This window comes from Crotalus tigris, unplaced genomic scaffold (assembly GCF_016545835.1).
Source record: "Crotalus tigris isolate CLP2741 ecotype Arizona unplaced genomic scaffold, ASM1654583v1 scf7180000019021.11574027:1482141, whole genome shotgun sequence".
NCBI lineage: Eukaryota > Metazoa > Chordata > Lepidosauria > Squamata > Viperidae > Crotalus > Crotalus tigris.
In genome coordinates, this window is record NW_024097333.1 from 13386 (window position 1) to 27984 (window position 14599).

General features: G+C 49.2%; 1 protein-coding gene across 1 annotated transcript; it reads left to right on the top strand.

Annotated features, from left to right (window-relative positions):
• Positions 1–217: 217 nt before the first annotated feature.
• On the top strand, positions 218–1680 carry LOC120314899 (cystatin-like). Its single transcript, XM_039358451.1, has 3 exons — positions 218–424; positions 953–1078; positions 1573–1680. Exons 1-3 carry the CDS (start codon positions 218–220, stop codon positions 1678–1680), a joined length of 441 nt encoding a protein of 146 aa, XP_039214385.1.
• Positions 1681–14599: the final 12919 nt, after the last annotated feature.

Consider the following 14599-nt stretch of genomic DNA (forward strand, 5'->3'; position numbering starts at 1 on the left):
GGAGGTGGCGAGCACCTGGGCAGGGGAGATGGGCCAGCCACAGGGGCGGGGCTTCTGGGGAATGGGCGTGGCCTCTGCACAGGTAAGATCCCCTGCCACCTGAGGCTCCGGCGGAGCGTTGTGGTCCAGGCTGACTGTTGGGATTACTCGCTTTGCGTCCGTGCCTGCCAGATTCCCTCTCTCTCTCTCTCTCTCTCTCTCTCTCTCTAACAGCGCCATGATGCACTCCCAGATGCCAGTCCAGTCCCTTCTCTGCGCCCTCCTGATGCTGCCTCTGGGGGTGCCCCAAAATCTTATCAGCCTGCGCCTCTCAGATGAGGGGGTGCAGCAAGCCGCAGCCTTTGCTGTGCAGGAACACAACATCGGCCGACAAGCCACTTACACCTATTTTAAAAAGCTGCGAGTTCTGTACGCTGGTTCACCGGTGTGTATCTGGGGCTAAGAGGGAGTTTTTCTGGGGATGGGGGGGCAGCCGTGGAGTAGCCAAATGATTCGGAGTTACTCGAAGGTACAGTGGAAGGGAACTGAGCGAGGGGAGGCAGTTTGGGGGGGGGGAGTCTTCCCAGGAAGGTACTGTGGATCGTGGACAGGAGGGGCCTTTCATACTTAAACAGTTATTGCAGAAGTGTGTGGGGGGGGGGGAGAATTGCGGGGGGGGGGGGTAGCCTCGTTGTGTCCGTGAAGCAGGCAAAGGACTTGGATTTGCTCTGTAAACAATAGAAGGGTTTGGAGGGGCTGGGGGGAGCTGAGGGGGGGCTCTAAGGGAGGGACTGTTATCCTGGACGCCAAGGACATGGTTTTCTGCCGTTGGTATCCGATGCAGAAATGTTTCCTCTTGAAACAATGTTCTTGCTGCTCTCGAGGCATAACGTCCCTTTCCGCTTTGCAACCCACGAGGCTGATCATGTTTTCCAATGAATTAAAAGGTGATGCTACTTATTTTAAAATCCAGCCGAATTATCCCACCGTATATCATCTTACTATCGCGTTGGTGCAAACTACATGTTTAAAGAAGCACGGTATCACATTGGTGTATGTGAAGATCCAGCAATGTCCTCTATTTCCAGGCACTCTGCTGGTGAGTTGAGATGCCAAATTCCGATCATATATTCGCGGTTTCATTGATAAAAAAAAAAACCTGCCTGGTCTGAGCTCAGCAGCCCCCTCTGTAAAGCTGATTTCAATTATTTTCATGGGTGATTTCAATTCAAAAGACTAGAAATGATCTGATGATCGTGTTTGCTATATGAGGGGCTGCCCCAAAGAAAACAGGGGTGGGGGGTCACCTATTCTCCAAAGCACCTGCAGACAGGAGAAGAAGGAATGGATGTAAACTCATCCAGGAGAGAAGCAACCTGGCATTAAGGAGACATTTCCTGTCAGTGAGAACAATTAACCAGTGGAACTGCTTGCAACTAGAAGTTGTGGGTGCTCCAACACTGGAGGCTTTTAAGAAGAGATTGGACAAACGCTTGCCTAGAATGGTTCAGGGTCTCCTCCCTGAGGAGGGGGTTGGACTAGAAGACCTCTAGAGTCCGTTCCAATGCTGTTTTTCTTTTCATTCCCTTCCAGGTAAAATGCTACTTTAAAATCATATCCTATCATGGGGATACTATGAGCTTGGAAGAGGAAATCTGTGATAATTCTGTCTTAAATCAGCCATGGCTTCGCATTCCCTGAGTTTCTGAAATTGTTCCCTGACATACACGGAGGCCTTTTCTGGCGCTTCTGTTTTCTCTAATTTTCATCTTTGAGAAGAATCGACATTTTGCTCATTCAGTCGATTAGTCTTAATAAAGCGATCATCATGACGTTCCGTCTTGTCTTCCTTTGTTGTCCCAATCCCATCCAGCCTTCCCGTTTCCACGGCGACAGCACAATGACACCATGGCTTGTTCAAGAAAGCCTCGGCCATTTGGGGTACTTTCCCAACTTCTGGAAACTTTGATCCATAAGACAGTTTTCAAGAACCGCAATTAAGATTTTTAACAGAATTAATTCTGCTTCTTTCCCCAACTCTACTCCAATTGGCATATTATGCCAGTGAATATACCTAGGCCCTTGGGGACATAGAATATGAGAGGGAGGGAGGGAGGAAAGGATAGGTTGAAAGGAAATGGGGAGGGAGGGAGGGATAGAGGGAAGGAAATGAATACAAGAGGGAGGGAGGGAGGGAGGGAGGGAGGGAGGGAGGAAGGAAGGAAGGAAGGAAGGAAGGAAGGAAGGAAGGAAGGAAGGAAGGAAGGAGGTGATATACTAACAACAACACATAGCTATATCCACCCTTTGTGCCCTGGTAATAATAATAATTCTGGGAGATAATTATAATTGTTATTATTGATGATGATGATGATGATGATAAAGTTGGAAGGGACCTTGGAGGTCATCTAGTCCAACTCCCTGCTCAGGCCTATACCATTTCGGACAAATGGCTGTCCAGTCTCTTCTTAAAAACTTCCAGCGTTGGAGCATTTATTGCTTCTGGAGGCAGGTTGTTCCACTGGCTAATTGTCCTCACTGTCAGGAAGTTTCTCCTTAGTTCCAGGTTGTTTCTCTCCTTGCTTAGTTTCCATCCGTTCGTTCTTGTCCTGCCTTCCGGCGCCTTGGAGAATATCTTGACTCCCTCCCTCTTCTTTCTGGCAGCCCCTGAGATATTGGAACACTGCTATCCTGCCCCCCCCCCTCATTCTCTTCATTAAACTAGACCAGTGGTGGCGAATCTATGGCACGGGTGCCAGAGGCAGCACTCAGAGCCCTCTCTGTGGGCACGCGCGCCGTCGCCCCAGTCCTAGGCCTTCAGCTGGGTTTTATAAAATCTTTTTGCTTTAGGCCTCCGCTGCCATGTGCAAAAAAAAAAGGTTCAATCAGTCAGTCAATTTCAATTTCTCGCAGGGAATTGATTGATTGGACTTTTTAGTCCCACCCAGTCTGCCGTTACCACCGCAGCCACACCCACCCAATGGGCCACACCCACCCAATGGGCCAGACCCACCCAATGGGCCAGACCCACCCGGCACCCGACGATGCATAAGTGGGTTTTGGGTTGCAGTTTGGGCACTCGGTCTCCAAAAGGTTCGCCATCACTGAACTAGACATACCCAATTCTAGCAACCGTTCCTTATATGCTTTAGCCTCCAGTCCCCTGATCATCTCTGTTGCTCTTCTCTGTACTCTTTCTAGAGTCTCAACATCTGTTTTACATTGCGGTGACCAAAACGGGATGCAGTATTCCAAGGGTGGCCTTATCAAGGCATTGTAAAGTGGTATTAACACTTCACGTGATCTTGATTCTAGTCCTCTGTTAATACAGCCTAGCACTGTGTTGGCTTTTTTGGCAGCTGAAGCACAGGGCTGGCTCGTATTTAGGTGATTGTCCACTAGGACTCCAAGGTCCCTCTCACAGTTACTACTATTGAGCAAGGTACCCCCTAGACTATACCTGTGCATTTGGTTTATCTTGCCTAAATGTAGAACCTTACTTTTTTCACCATTGAATTTCATTTTGTTAGATAGTGCCCAGTGTTCACGTCTGTCCAGATCCTCCTGTATCTTAAGCCTGTCTTGGAGTGTTGGCTATTCCTGCCAGCTTGGTGTCGTCCGCAAAGTTCCCCATCTATCCCCTCGTCCAAATAGTTGATGAAGATGTTGAAGAGCACTGGACCCAGAACAGAGCCCTGGGGCACCCCACTACACACTTCCCTACATGTAGATGCGGTTCCATTGAGGACCACACACTGAGTACGGCCGGTCAGCCAGCTACGGATCCATCTGGTGGTGATGCTGTCTAACCCACATTTTTCAGCGTAGACTTGAGGGCCTCAGGGCAGGACACAATTAATGTTCTGGGCAAGATCTGTATAATTTGTACATATTTTAATCCTTATGACCATTTCCCACCCTTATGGCTGTTGCAGCATCCCCATGCTCACATGGTGCTTGACAACCGACTCGTACCTATGACGATTGCAGAGTCCTGGGGTCATGTGATCCATTTTGTGACCTTCTGACATGCCAAGTCAACAGGGGAAGCCAGATTCACTTATCAACGGGTTACTCAACAACTGCAGTGATTCGCTTAATAACTGTGTTTAAAAAGGTTGTAAAATGAGGCAAAACTCACTTAACAGATGTCTCACTTCATATATTTTGGGCTCTGTTGTGGTCGTAAGTGGAGTACTATTTGTGTGGACTTACCGAGGCGTTATAAAGCGGTATTAACACTTCACGTGTCCTTGATTCTATCCCGCCATTAATGCATTTTAAGAACAGAATAACAAAGTTGGAAGGGACCTTGGAGGTCATCTAGTCCAGGGCTTTTCAACCAGTGGTACGGGTACCACCTGTGGTACATTGGCACCTGGCAGGTGGTACGTGACCATCCTAGAAAAGTGGTAGCGGGGGAGGGGAATGAGCTGAACCAGTGGCAGCACCGCACAAGCCTGAGCGAGAGACGGCTGGAGCTGCAGGGCTGTCAGGGCTCAGCGGAAGTGCCAGGACCAGCACCAGGGTCCAGCTGGAGATCGGCACTAATCCTGGCGCTTCCGCTGAGCCCAGAAGAAGCGCCGATGAGGTGGAATGTTGCAGCCTCTCCAGGGTCTTGTGATTTACATTCAGATGCTTGGCCACTGATTCATATTTATGACTAGTGTCCCAGAGTCATGTGAAGAGACCAAAACCTGTTGCAACCACCCAGCAGACGGGGGGAATAAAAACCAAACACGCCCCCACCCCACCCCCACTGCCAATCCTCAACAGAAATGCTCACAACAATGAAAACCTCAGACAGGAGGAAGAGTGTGGGCGGGCGGGCGCCTTGCTCGGCTGTGGCTTGGGGGGCACTTTTTTCAGTGCCACTGTAATTTCGAACAGTCACTAAGCGAACTACCTGTACTTTATCACTTTTTTCTTTTCCTTTTTTTTTTTTGGTCATCAAGTTTTTGACACCTTGCTAGGCGACTGGTGCTACTCAGATGTTGCCATACCCTACAACTAGTACAATGGGTGAAAAGGTTGAAAAGTCCAACCCACTATTCAAGCCAGAGACCTTATTCCATTCTGAACAAATGGCTGTCCAAACACTTGTTAAAATCCTTTTAAAAATGATCAGAAACACGAAGATCACTCAAGCCCTGATATCACTGGAATATGAGCCAGCAGGGTGCTGCAGCTGCCAAAAAAGCCAAGGCAATCCGAGGCTGCGTGTCTAGGGCGATTCTCCATCCTCCAGAGGGTGGTTGTCCCACAGGTGGACTTTTCTGTTTTTGTAACCAGAGGCTGCATTAACAGGGATTTGTGGGGCTGTCTCAGTGGCTGCTCAATGCTGGGGGGGGGGGACAATCAAAACCTCTGAGCAGGTGTTCATCCAAGCCTTGTGCAGTTTCCCGATCTCCTCCATCGCATCAGGGAACAGCAGTCCACTCTGTTCTTTCTGGAAAGATGCTTTCCATGCTTCCTAAGTCATTTATGGAGTGTGGGAAGCGCTGACTGGGCGATGCGATCAATGGTCCGATCTGATTCCCTTTGGGGGTCAATTAGAATAGATCTGGAAGGTCTTCTAGTCCAACTGGAATGTTGCAGGGTCTGTGATTTACATTCAGATGCTTGGCCACTGATTCCTATTTATGACGGTCACAGTGTCCCAGGGTCATGTGAAGTGACCAAAACCTGCTGCAACCACCCAGCAGACGGGGGCGGGGGGAATAAAAACTAAACACGCCCTACCCCACCCCCGCTGTCAATCAGAAATGCTAACAACAATGAAAACCTCGGACAGGAGGAAGAGTGTGGGCAGGTGGGTGCCTTGCTCAGTTGTGGCTTGGGGGGCACTTTTTTCAGTGCCACTGTAACTTCGAACAGTCACTAAGCGAACTACCTGTACTATATCACTTTTTCCTTTTTTTCTTTTTTTTTTTGGTCATCAAGTTTTTGACACCTTGCTAGGCGACTGGTGGTCCTCAGATGTTGCCATACCCTAAAAGTGGTACAATGGGTGAAAAGGTTGAAAAGTCCAACCCACTATTCAAACTGGAGAACCTATTCCATTCTGAACAAATGGCTGTCCAATCACTTTTTAAAAACTTTTTAAAAATGATCAGAAACACGAAGATCACTGAAGCCCTCATATCACTGGAATATGAGCCATCAGGGTGCTGCAGCTGCCAAAAAAGGCAAGGCAATCCAAGGCTGCGTGTCTAGGGCGATTCTCCATCCTCCAGAGCGTGATTGTCCCACAGGTGGACTTTCCTGTTTTTCTAACCAGAGGCTGCATTAACAGGGATTTGGGGCCTGTCTCCGTGGGCGCCCAATGCCAGGTCAAAACCTCTGAGCGGGCGTTCATCCAAGCCTTCTGCAGTTTCCCGATCTCCTCCATCGCATCAGGGAACAGCAGTCCACTCTGTTCTTTCTGGAAAGATGCTTTCCATGCTTCCTCAGTCATTTATGGAGCGTGGGAAGCGCTGACTGGGCGATGCGATCAATGGTCCAATCTGATTCCCTTTGGGGGTCAATTAGAATAGAGCCAGAAGGGACCTTGGAGGTCTTCTAGTCCAACCTCCTGCTCAAGCAGGAGATCCTGTACCCTTTCAGATAGGTGGCTGTCCAGTCTTTTCTTAAAAGCCTCCAATGATGGAGCACCCACACCTTCTGGTGACAAGCTGTTCCGCTGGTTAATTCTCCTCACTGTGGGGAAGTTTCTCCTTAATTCCAGGTTGCTTCACTCCTGGATTAGCTTCCATTCACTCCTTCTTGTCCTACCCTTTGACCCTTTGGAGAACAGGTCGAGCCCCTCTTCTCTGTGGCAGCCCCTCAAATACTGAAATACATCTATCATGTCCCCCCTTTTCCCATTCTTTTCTCTAGACTAGCCAAAGCCAAATCCTGCAACTGTTCTTCAGGTTTCTTGTCTGCCGGCCTTTGAGTTGCTCTTCTCTGCACTTTTTCCAAAATCTCAACAACTTTTTTGTAACGTGGTAACTAAAACTGGATGCCACATTCTCCAGAAGCCCCCCAATCACCCTTCTTGCTCTTCGCTTAAGCAGTAACTCCTCATTTCCCCCTCCCACGACGTCAGTCTAACCTCAGCTGGAGAGAGGGGGGACCCAGGAGATGGGGGGGCGCTGAGCACCTGGACAGGGGAGATGGGCCAGCCACAGGGGCGGGGCTTCTGGGGAATGGGCGTGGCCTCTGCACAGGTAAGATCCTCTGCCACCTGAGGCTCCGGCAGAGCGTTGCGGTCCAGGCTGACTGTTGGGATTGCTAGCTTTGCGTCCGTGCCTGCCAGATTCCCTCTCTCTCTCTCTCTCTCTCTCTCTCTCTCTCTCTCTCTCTCTCTCTCTCTCTCTCGACAGCCCCATGATGCACTCCCAGATGCCAGTCCGGTCCCTTCTCTGCGCACTCCTGATGCTGCCTCTGGGGATGCCCACAAATATTGTTGAACTGCGCTTCACAAATGAGGGGGTGCAGAGGGCCATGGCCTTTGCACTGCGGGAGTACAACGAGCGCCGACAAGACAGTCACACCTATTTTAAAAAGCAGCGAATTGCGTACGCGATATCACCGGTGTGTGTCTGGGGCTGGGAGGGAGTTTTTGCGGGAATGGGCGATGGGGGGGCAGCCTCGTTGGCTCCCTGGAGCAGCCAAACTATTCGGAGTTACTCGAAGGTGCAATGGAAGGGAATTGAGGGAGGGGAGGCAGTTGGGGTGGGAGTCTTCCCAGGAAGGTACTGTGGATCGTGGACAGGAGGGGCCTGACTCTTTATACCTGAACAGTTATTGCAGAAGTGTGTCTGGGTGGGGGGAGTTGTGGGGGGGGCAGCCTCGCTGTGTCCGTGAAGCAGGCAAGGGACTCGGGATTGCTCTGTAAAAAAATAGAAGGGTTTGGGGGGGCTGGGGGGAGCTGAGGGGGGGGGCTCTACGGGTGGGACTGTTATGCTGGACGCCAAGGACATGGTTTTTTGCCGTTGGTATCCGATGCAGACATGTTTCCTCTTGAAATGATGTTTTTGCTGCTCTCGAGGCATAAGGTCCCTTTCCGCCTTGCAACCCACGAGGCTGATCCTGTTTTCCTTATTTTTAAATCCAGGTGAATTTTCCCAACGTGTACCTTCTTACTGTCGTGTTGACGCAAACTACATGTCTAAAGAAGCCCGGTATCACACTGCAGTATAGGAAGGTCCAGCAATGTGATCAACTTCCAGGCTATCCGCAGGTGAGTTGAGATGCCAGGTTCCAATCATATATTTGCGGTTTCATTGTTAAAAAAAAAAACTTGCCTGGTCTGAGCTCAGCAGCCCCCTCTGTAAAGCTGATTTCAATTATTTTCATGGATGATTTCAATTCAAAAGACTAGAAGTGATCTGATGATCGTGTTTGCTATATGAGGGGCTGCCCCAAAGAAGACGGGGGTGGGGGGCTCACCTATTCTCCAAAGCAACCGCAGGCAGGAGAAGAAGCAACAGATGGAAACTCATCAAGGAGAGAAGCAACCTAGAACTAAGGAGAAATTTCCTGTCAGTGAGAACAATTAACCAGTGGAACTGCTTGCAACTAGAAGTTGTGGGTGCTCCAACACTGGAGGCTTTTAAGAAGAGATTGGACAAACGTTTGTCTAAAGTGGCTCAGGGTCTCCTGCCTGAGCAGGGGGTTGGACTAGAAGACCTCTAGACTCCGTTCCAATGCTGTTTTTCTTTTCATTCCCTTCCAGGTAATCTGCTACTTTAAAGTCACATCCTATCATGAGGATACTATGAGCTTGGACATCAAAATCTGTCATGATTATGAGGACACAAATGTGCATTGGAATCCCTAAATTCGCCTTTTCTGAGTTTCTGAAATTGTTCCTTAACATACACGGAAGCCTTTCCTGGCGCTTCTGTTTTCTCTAATTTTCATCTTTGAGAAGAATCGACATTTTGCTAATTCAGTCGATTAGTCTTAATAAAGCGATCATCATGACGTTCCGACTTGTCTTCCTTTCTTGTCCCAATCCCATCCAGCCTTCCCGTTTTCACGGCGACAGCACAATGACACAATGGCTTGTTCAAGGAAGCATCCGGCCATTTGGGGTACTTTCCAAACTTCTGGAAAGTTTGATCCGTTTGGCAGTTTTCAAGAACCACAATTAAGATTTTTAACAGAATTAATTCTGCTTCTTTTCCAAACTCTACTCCAATTGGCATATTATGCCAGTGAACATGCCTAGCCCCTTGGGGACATAGAATACGAGAGGGAGGGAGGGAGGGAGGGAGGGAGGGAGGAAGGAAGGAAGGAAGGAAGGAAGGAAGGAAGGAAGGAAGGAAGGAAGGAAGGAAGGAAGGAAGGAAGGAAGGAAGGAAGGAAGGAAGGAGATGATATACTAACAACAACACATAGCTATATCCACCCTTTGTGCCCTGGTAATAATAATAATAATTCTGGGAGATAATTATAATTGTAATTGTTATTATTGATGATGATGATGATGATGATGATAATAATAATAATTTAAAAAAAAGTTGGAAGGGACCTTGGAGGTCATCTAGTCAACCCCCCTGCTCAGGCAGGAAACCCTATACCATTTCGGACAAATGGCTGTCCAGTCTCTTCTTAAAAACCTCCAGCGTTGGAGCATTCACCGCTTCTGGAGGCAGGTGGTTCCACTGATTTATAGTTCTCACTGTCAGGAAGTTTCTCCTTAGTTCCAGGTTGCTTCTCTCCTTGCTTAGTTTCCATCCGTTGCTTCTTGTCCTGCCTTCTGGCACTTTGGAGAATAGCTAGACTCCCTCTTCTTTGGGGCAGCCCCTGAGATATTGGAACACTGCTATCCTGTCCCCCCTCTCGTTCTCTTCATTAAACTAGAGCAGTGGTGGCGCATCTATGGCACGGGTGCCAGAGGCGACACTCAGAGCCCTCTCTGTGGGCACACGTGCTGTCGCCCCAGTCCTAGCCCTTCAGCTGGGTTTTATAAAATCTTTTCGCTTTAGGCCTCCGCTGCTATGTGCAAAAAAAAAAAAGGTTCACTCAATCAGTCAATTTCAACTTCCCGCGAAGAAAAAAAAAGATCTTGCAAAGTTGGAATTGATTGATTGACCTTTTTAATCCCACCCAGTCTGCCGTTACCACTGCAGCCACGCCCACCCAATGGGCCACGCCCACCCAATGGGCCACACCCACCCGGCACCCGACGATGCATAAGTGGGTTTTGGGTTGCAGTTTGGGCACTCAGTCTCTAAAAGATCACTGAACTAGACATACCCAATTCCAGCAGCCTTTCCTTATATGCTTTAGCCTCCAGTCCCCTAATCATCTCTGTTGCTCTTCTCTGCACTCTTTCTAGAGTCTCAACATCTTTTTTACATTGCGGTGACCAAAACTGGATGCAGTATTCCAAAGGTGGCCTTACCAAGGCATTGTAAAGTGGTATTAACACTTCACGTGATCTTGATTCTATCCCTCTGTTAATGCATGCTAGCACTGTGTTGGCTTTTTTGGCAGCTGAAGCACAGGGCTGGCTCCTGTTTAAGCGATTGTCCACTAGGACTCCGAGATCCCTCTCAAAGTTACTACTATTGAGCAAGGTACCTCCTAGACTATACCTCTGCATTTGGTTTTTCTTGGCTAAATGTAGAACCTTACTTTTTTCACCATTGAATTTTATTTTGTTAGATAGCGCCCAGTGTTCACCTCTGTCCAGATCCTCCTGTATCTTAAGCCTGTCTTCTGGAGTGTTGGCTATTCCTGCCAGCCTGGTGTCGTCCGCAAATTTGATGAGTTCCCCATCTATCCCCTCGTCCAAATTGTTGATGAAGATGTTGAAGAGCACTGGGCCCAGAACAGAGCCCTGGGGCACCCCACTACACACTTCCCTCCATGTAGATGCGGTTCCATTGAGGACCACACGCTGAGTACGGCCAGTCAGCCAGCTACGGATCCATCTGGTGGTGATGCTGTCTAACCCACAGTTTTCAGCATAGACTTGAGGGCCTCAGGGCAGGACCCAATTAATGTTCTGGGCAAGATCTGTATAATTTGTACATGTTTTAATCCTTATGACCATTCTTCACCCTTATGGCTGTTGCAGCATCCCCATGCTCACATGGTGCTTGACAACCGACTCGTACCTATGACGGTTGCAGAGTCCTGGGATCATGTGATCCATTTTGTGACCTTCTGACATGCCAAGTCAATGGGGGAAGCCAGATTCACTTATCAACGGGTTTCTCAACAACTGGAGTGATTGGCTTAACAACTGTGGCAAGACAGGTTGTAAAATGAGGCAAAACTCACTTAACAGAGGTCTCACTTAACGACATAAATTTCGAGCTCAGTTGTGGTCGTAAGTCGAGGACTACCTGTATTCAAAGTGTGGAGTTATCGAGTCATTATAAAGCGGTATTTCCACTTCACGTGTCCTTGATTCTATCCCGCCATTAATCAACTGCAGTGATTCTATCCCGCCATTAATGCACTTTAAGAACAGAATAACAATGTTGGAAGGGACCTTGGAGGTCATCTAGTCCAGGGCTCTTCAGCCAGTGGTACGGGTACCACCTGTGGTACATTGGCACCTGGCAGGTGGTACGTGACCATCCTAGAAAAGTGGTAGCGGGGGAGGGGAATGAGCTGAACCAGTGGCAGCACCGCACAAGCCTGATCGAGAGACGGCTGGAGCTGCAGGGCTGTCAGGGCTCAGCGGGAGCGTCAGGACCAGCACCAGGGTCCAGCTGGAGCTCGGGACTAATCCTGGTGCTTCCGCTGAGCCCAGAAGAAGCGCCGATGAGCTGGAATGTTGCAGCCTCTCCAAGGTCTTGTGATTTACATTCAGATGCTTGGCAACTGATTCATGTTTATGACGGTCACAGTGTCCCAGGGTCATGTGAAGTGACCAAAACCTGCTGCAACCACCCAGCAGACGGGGGTAATAAAAACCAAACACCCCCCACCCCACCCCCACTGCCAATCCTCAACAGAAATGCTCACAACAATGAAAACCTTGGACAGGAGGAAGAGTGTGGCCGGGCGGGCAGGCGGGCGCCTTGCTCGGCTGTGGCTTTGGGGGCACTTTTTTTAGTGCCACTGTAATTTCGAACAGTCACTAAGCGAACTACCTGTACTTTATCACTTTTTTCCTTTTGGGGGGGGGTCATCACGTTTTTGACACCTTGCTAGACGACTGGTGCTACTCAGATGTTGCCATACCCTAAAAGTGGTACAATGGGTGAAAAGGTTGAAAAGTCCAACCCACTATTCAAGCCGGAGACCTTATTCCATTCTGAACAAATGGCTGTCCAATCACTTCTTAAAATCCTTTTAAAAATGATCAGAAACACGAAGATCACTCAAACCCTCATATCACTGGAATATGAGCCAGCAGGGTGCTGCAGCTGCCAAAAAAGCCAAGGCAATCCGAGGCTGCGTGTCTAGGGCGATTCTCCATCCTCCAGAGAGTGATTGTCCCACAGGTGGACTTTCCTGTTTTTCTAGCCAGAGGCTTCATTAACAGGGATTTGGGGCCTGTCTCCGTGGGCGCCCAATGCCAGGTCAAAACCTCTGAGCGGGCGTTCATCCAAGTCTTCTGCAGTTTCCCGATCTCCTCCATCGCATCAGGGAACAGCAGTCCACTCTGTTCTTTCTGGAAAGATGCTTTCCATGCTTCCTCAGTCATTTATGGAGCGTGGGAAGCACTGACTGGGCGATGCGATCAATGGTCCAATCTGATTCCCTTTGGGGGTCAATTAGAATAGAGCCAGAAGGGACCTTGGAGGTCTTCTAGTCCAACCTCCTGCTCAAGCAGGAGATCCTGTACCCTTTCAGATAGGTGGCTGTCCAGTCTTTTCTTAAAAGCCTCCAATGATGGAGCACCCACACCTTCTGGTGACAAGCTGTTCCGCTGGTTAATTCTCCTCACTGTGAGCAAGTTTCTCCTTAATTCCAGGTTGCTTTTTTCCTGGATTCTTTTCCATTCACTCCTTCTTGTCCTGCCCTCTGACCCTTTGGAGAACAGGTCGAGCCCCTCTTCTCTGTGGCAGCCCCTCAAATACTGAAATACAGCCATCATGTCCCCCTTAATCCTTTTCTCTAGACTAGCCAAACCCAAATCCTGCAAATATTCTTCACGTTTTTGTCTGCAGGCCTTTGAGTTGCTCTTCTCTGCACTTTTTCCAAAATCTCAACAACTTTTTTGTAACGTGGTGACCAAAACTGGATGCCACATTCTCCAGAAGCCCCCCAATCACCCTTCTTGCTCTTCGCTTCAGCAGTAACTCCTCAATCCCCCCTCCCACGACGTCAGTCTAACCTCAGCTGGGGAGAGGGGGGGCCCAGGGGATGGGGAGGTGCTGAGCACCTGGGCAGGGGAGATGGGCCAGCCACAGGGGCGGGGCTTCTGGGGAATGGGCGTGGCCTCTGCACAGGTAAGATCCCCTGCCACCTGAGGCTCCGGCAGAGCGTTGCGGTCCAGGCTGACTGTTGGGATTGCTCGCTTTGCGTCCGTGCCTGCCAGACTCTCTCTCTCTCACCAGCCCCATGATGCACTCCCAGATGCCAGTCCGGTCCCTTCTCTGCGCCCTCCTGATGCTGCCTCTGGGGATGCCCACAAATATTGTCGAACTGCGCTTCTCAGATGAGCGGGTGCAGAGGGCCGTGGCCTTTGCAGTGCGGGAGTACAACGTGGGCCGACAAGACAGTCTCGCCTATTTTAAAATGCAGCGAATTGCGTACGCGATGTCACCGGTGTGTGTCTGGGGCTGGGAGGGGGTTTTTGCGGGAAGAGGACACAGTTTTCTGCCGTTGGTATCCAATGCAGAAATGTTTGCTCTTGAAATGATGTTTTTGCTGCTCTCGAGGCATAACGTCCCTTTCCACCTTGCAACCCACGAGGCTGATCATGTTTTCCTTATTTTTAAATCCAGGTGATTTTTCCCAACGTGTACCTTGTTACTGTCGTGTTGGCGCAAACTACATGTCTAAAGAGGCCCGGTATCACACTGGAGTATAGGAAGGTCCAGCAATGTCCTCTATTTCCAAGCCAACTGCAGGTGAGTTGAGATGCCAGGTTCCGATCATATATGTGCGGTTTCATTGATTAAAAAAAAAACCTGTCTGGTCTGAGCTCAGCAGCCCCCTCTGTTAAACTGATTTCAATTATTTTCATGGGCGATTTCAATTCAAAAGACTAGAAGTGATCTGATGATCGTGTTTGCTATATGAGGGGCTGCCCCAAAGAAGACGGGGGGGGTCACCTATTCTCCAAGGCAGGAGCAGAAGCAACGGATGGAAACTCATCCAGGAGAGAAGCAACCTGGAATTAAGGAGACATTTCCTGTCAGTGAGAACAATTAACCAGTGGAACTGCTTGCAACTAGAAGTGGGTGCTCCGTCGCTGGAGGCTTTTAAGAAGAGATTGGACAAACGTTTGTCTAAAGTGGCTCAGGGTCTCCTGCCTGAGCAGGGGGTTGGACTAGAAGACCTCTAGACTCCGTTCCAATGCTGTTTTTCTTTTCATTCCCTTCCAGGTAATCTGCTACTTTAAAGTCACATCCTATCATGAGGATACTATGAGCTTGGACATCAAAATCTGTGATAATTATGTGGACACAAATGTGCATTGGAATCCCTAAATTCG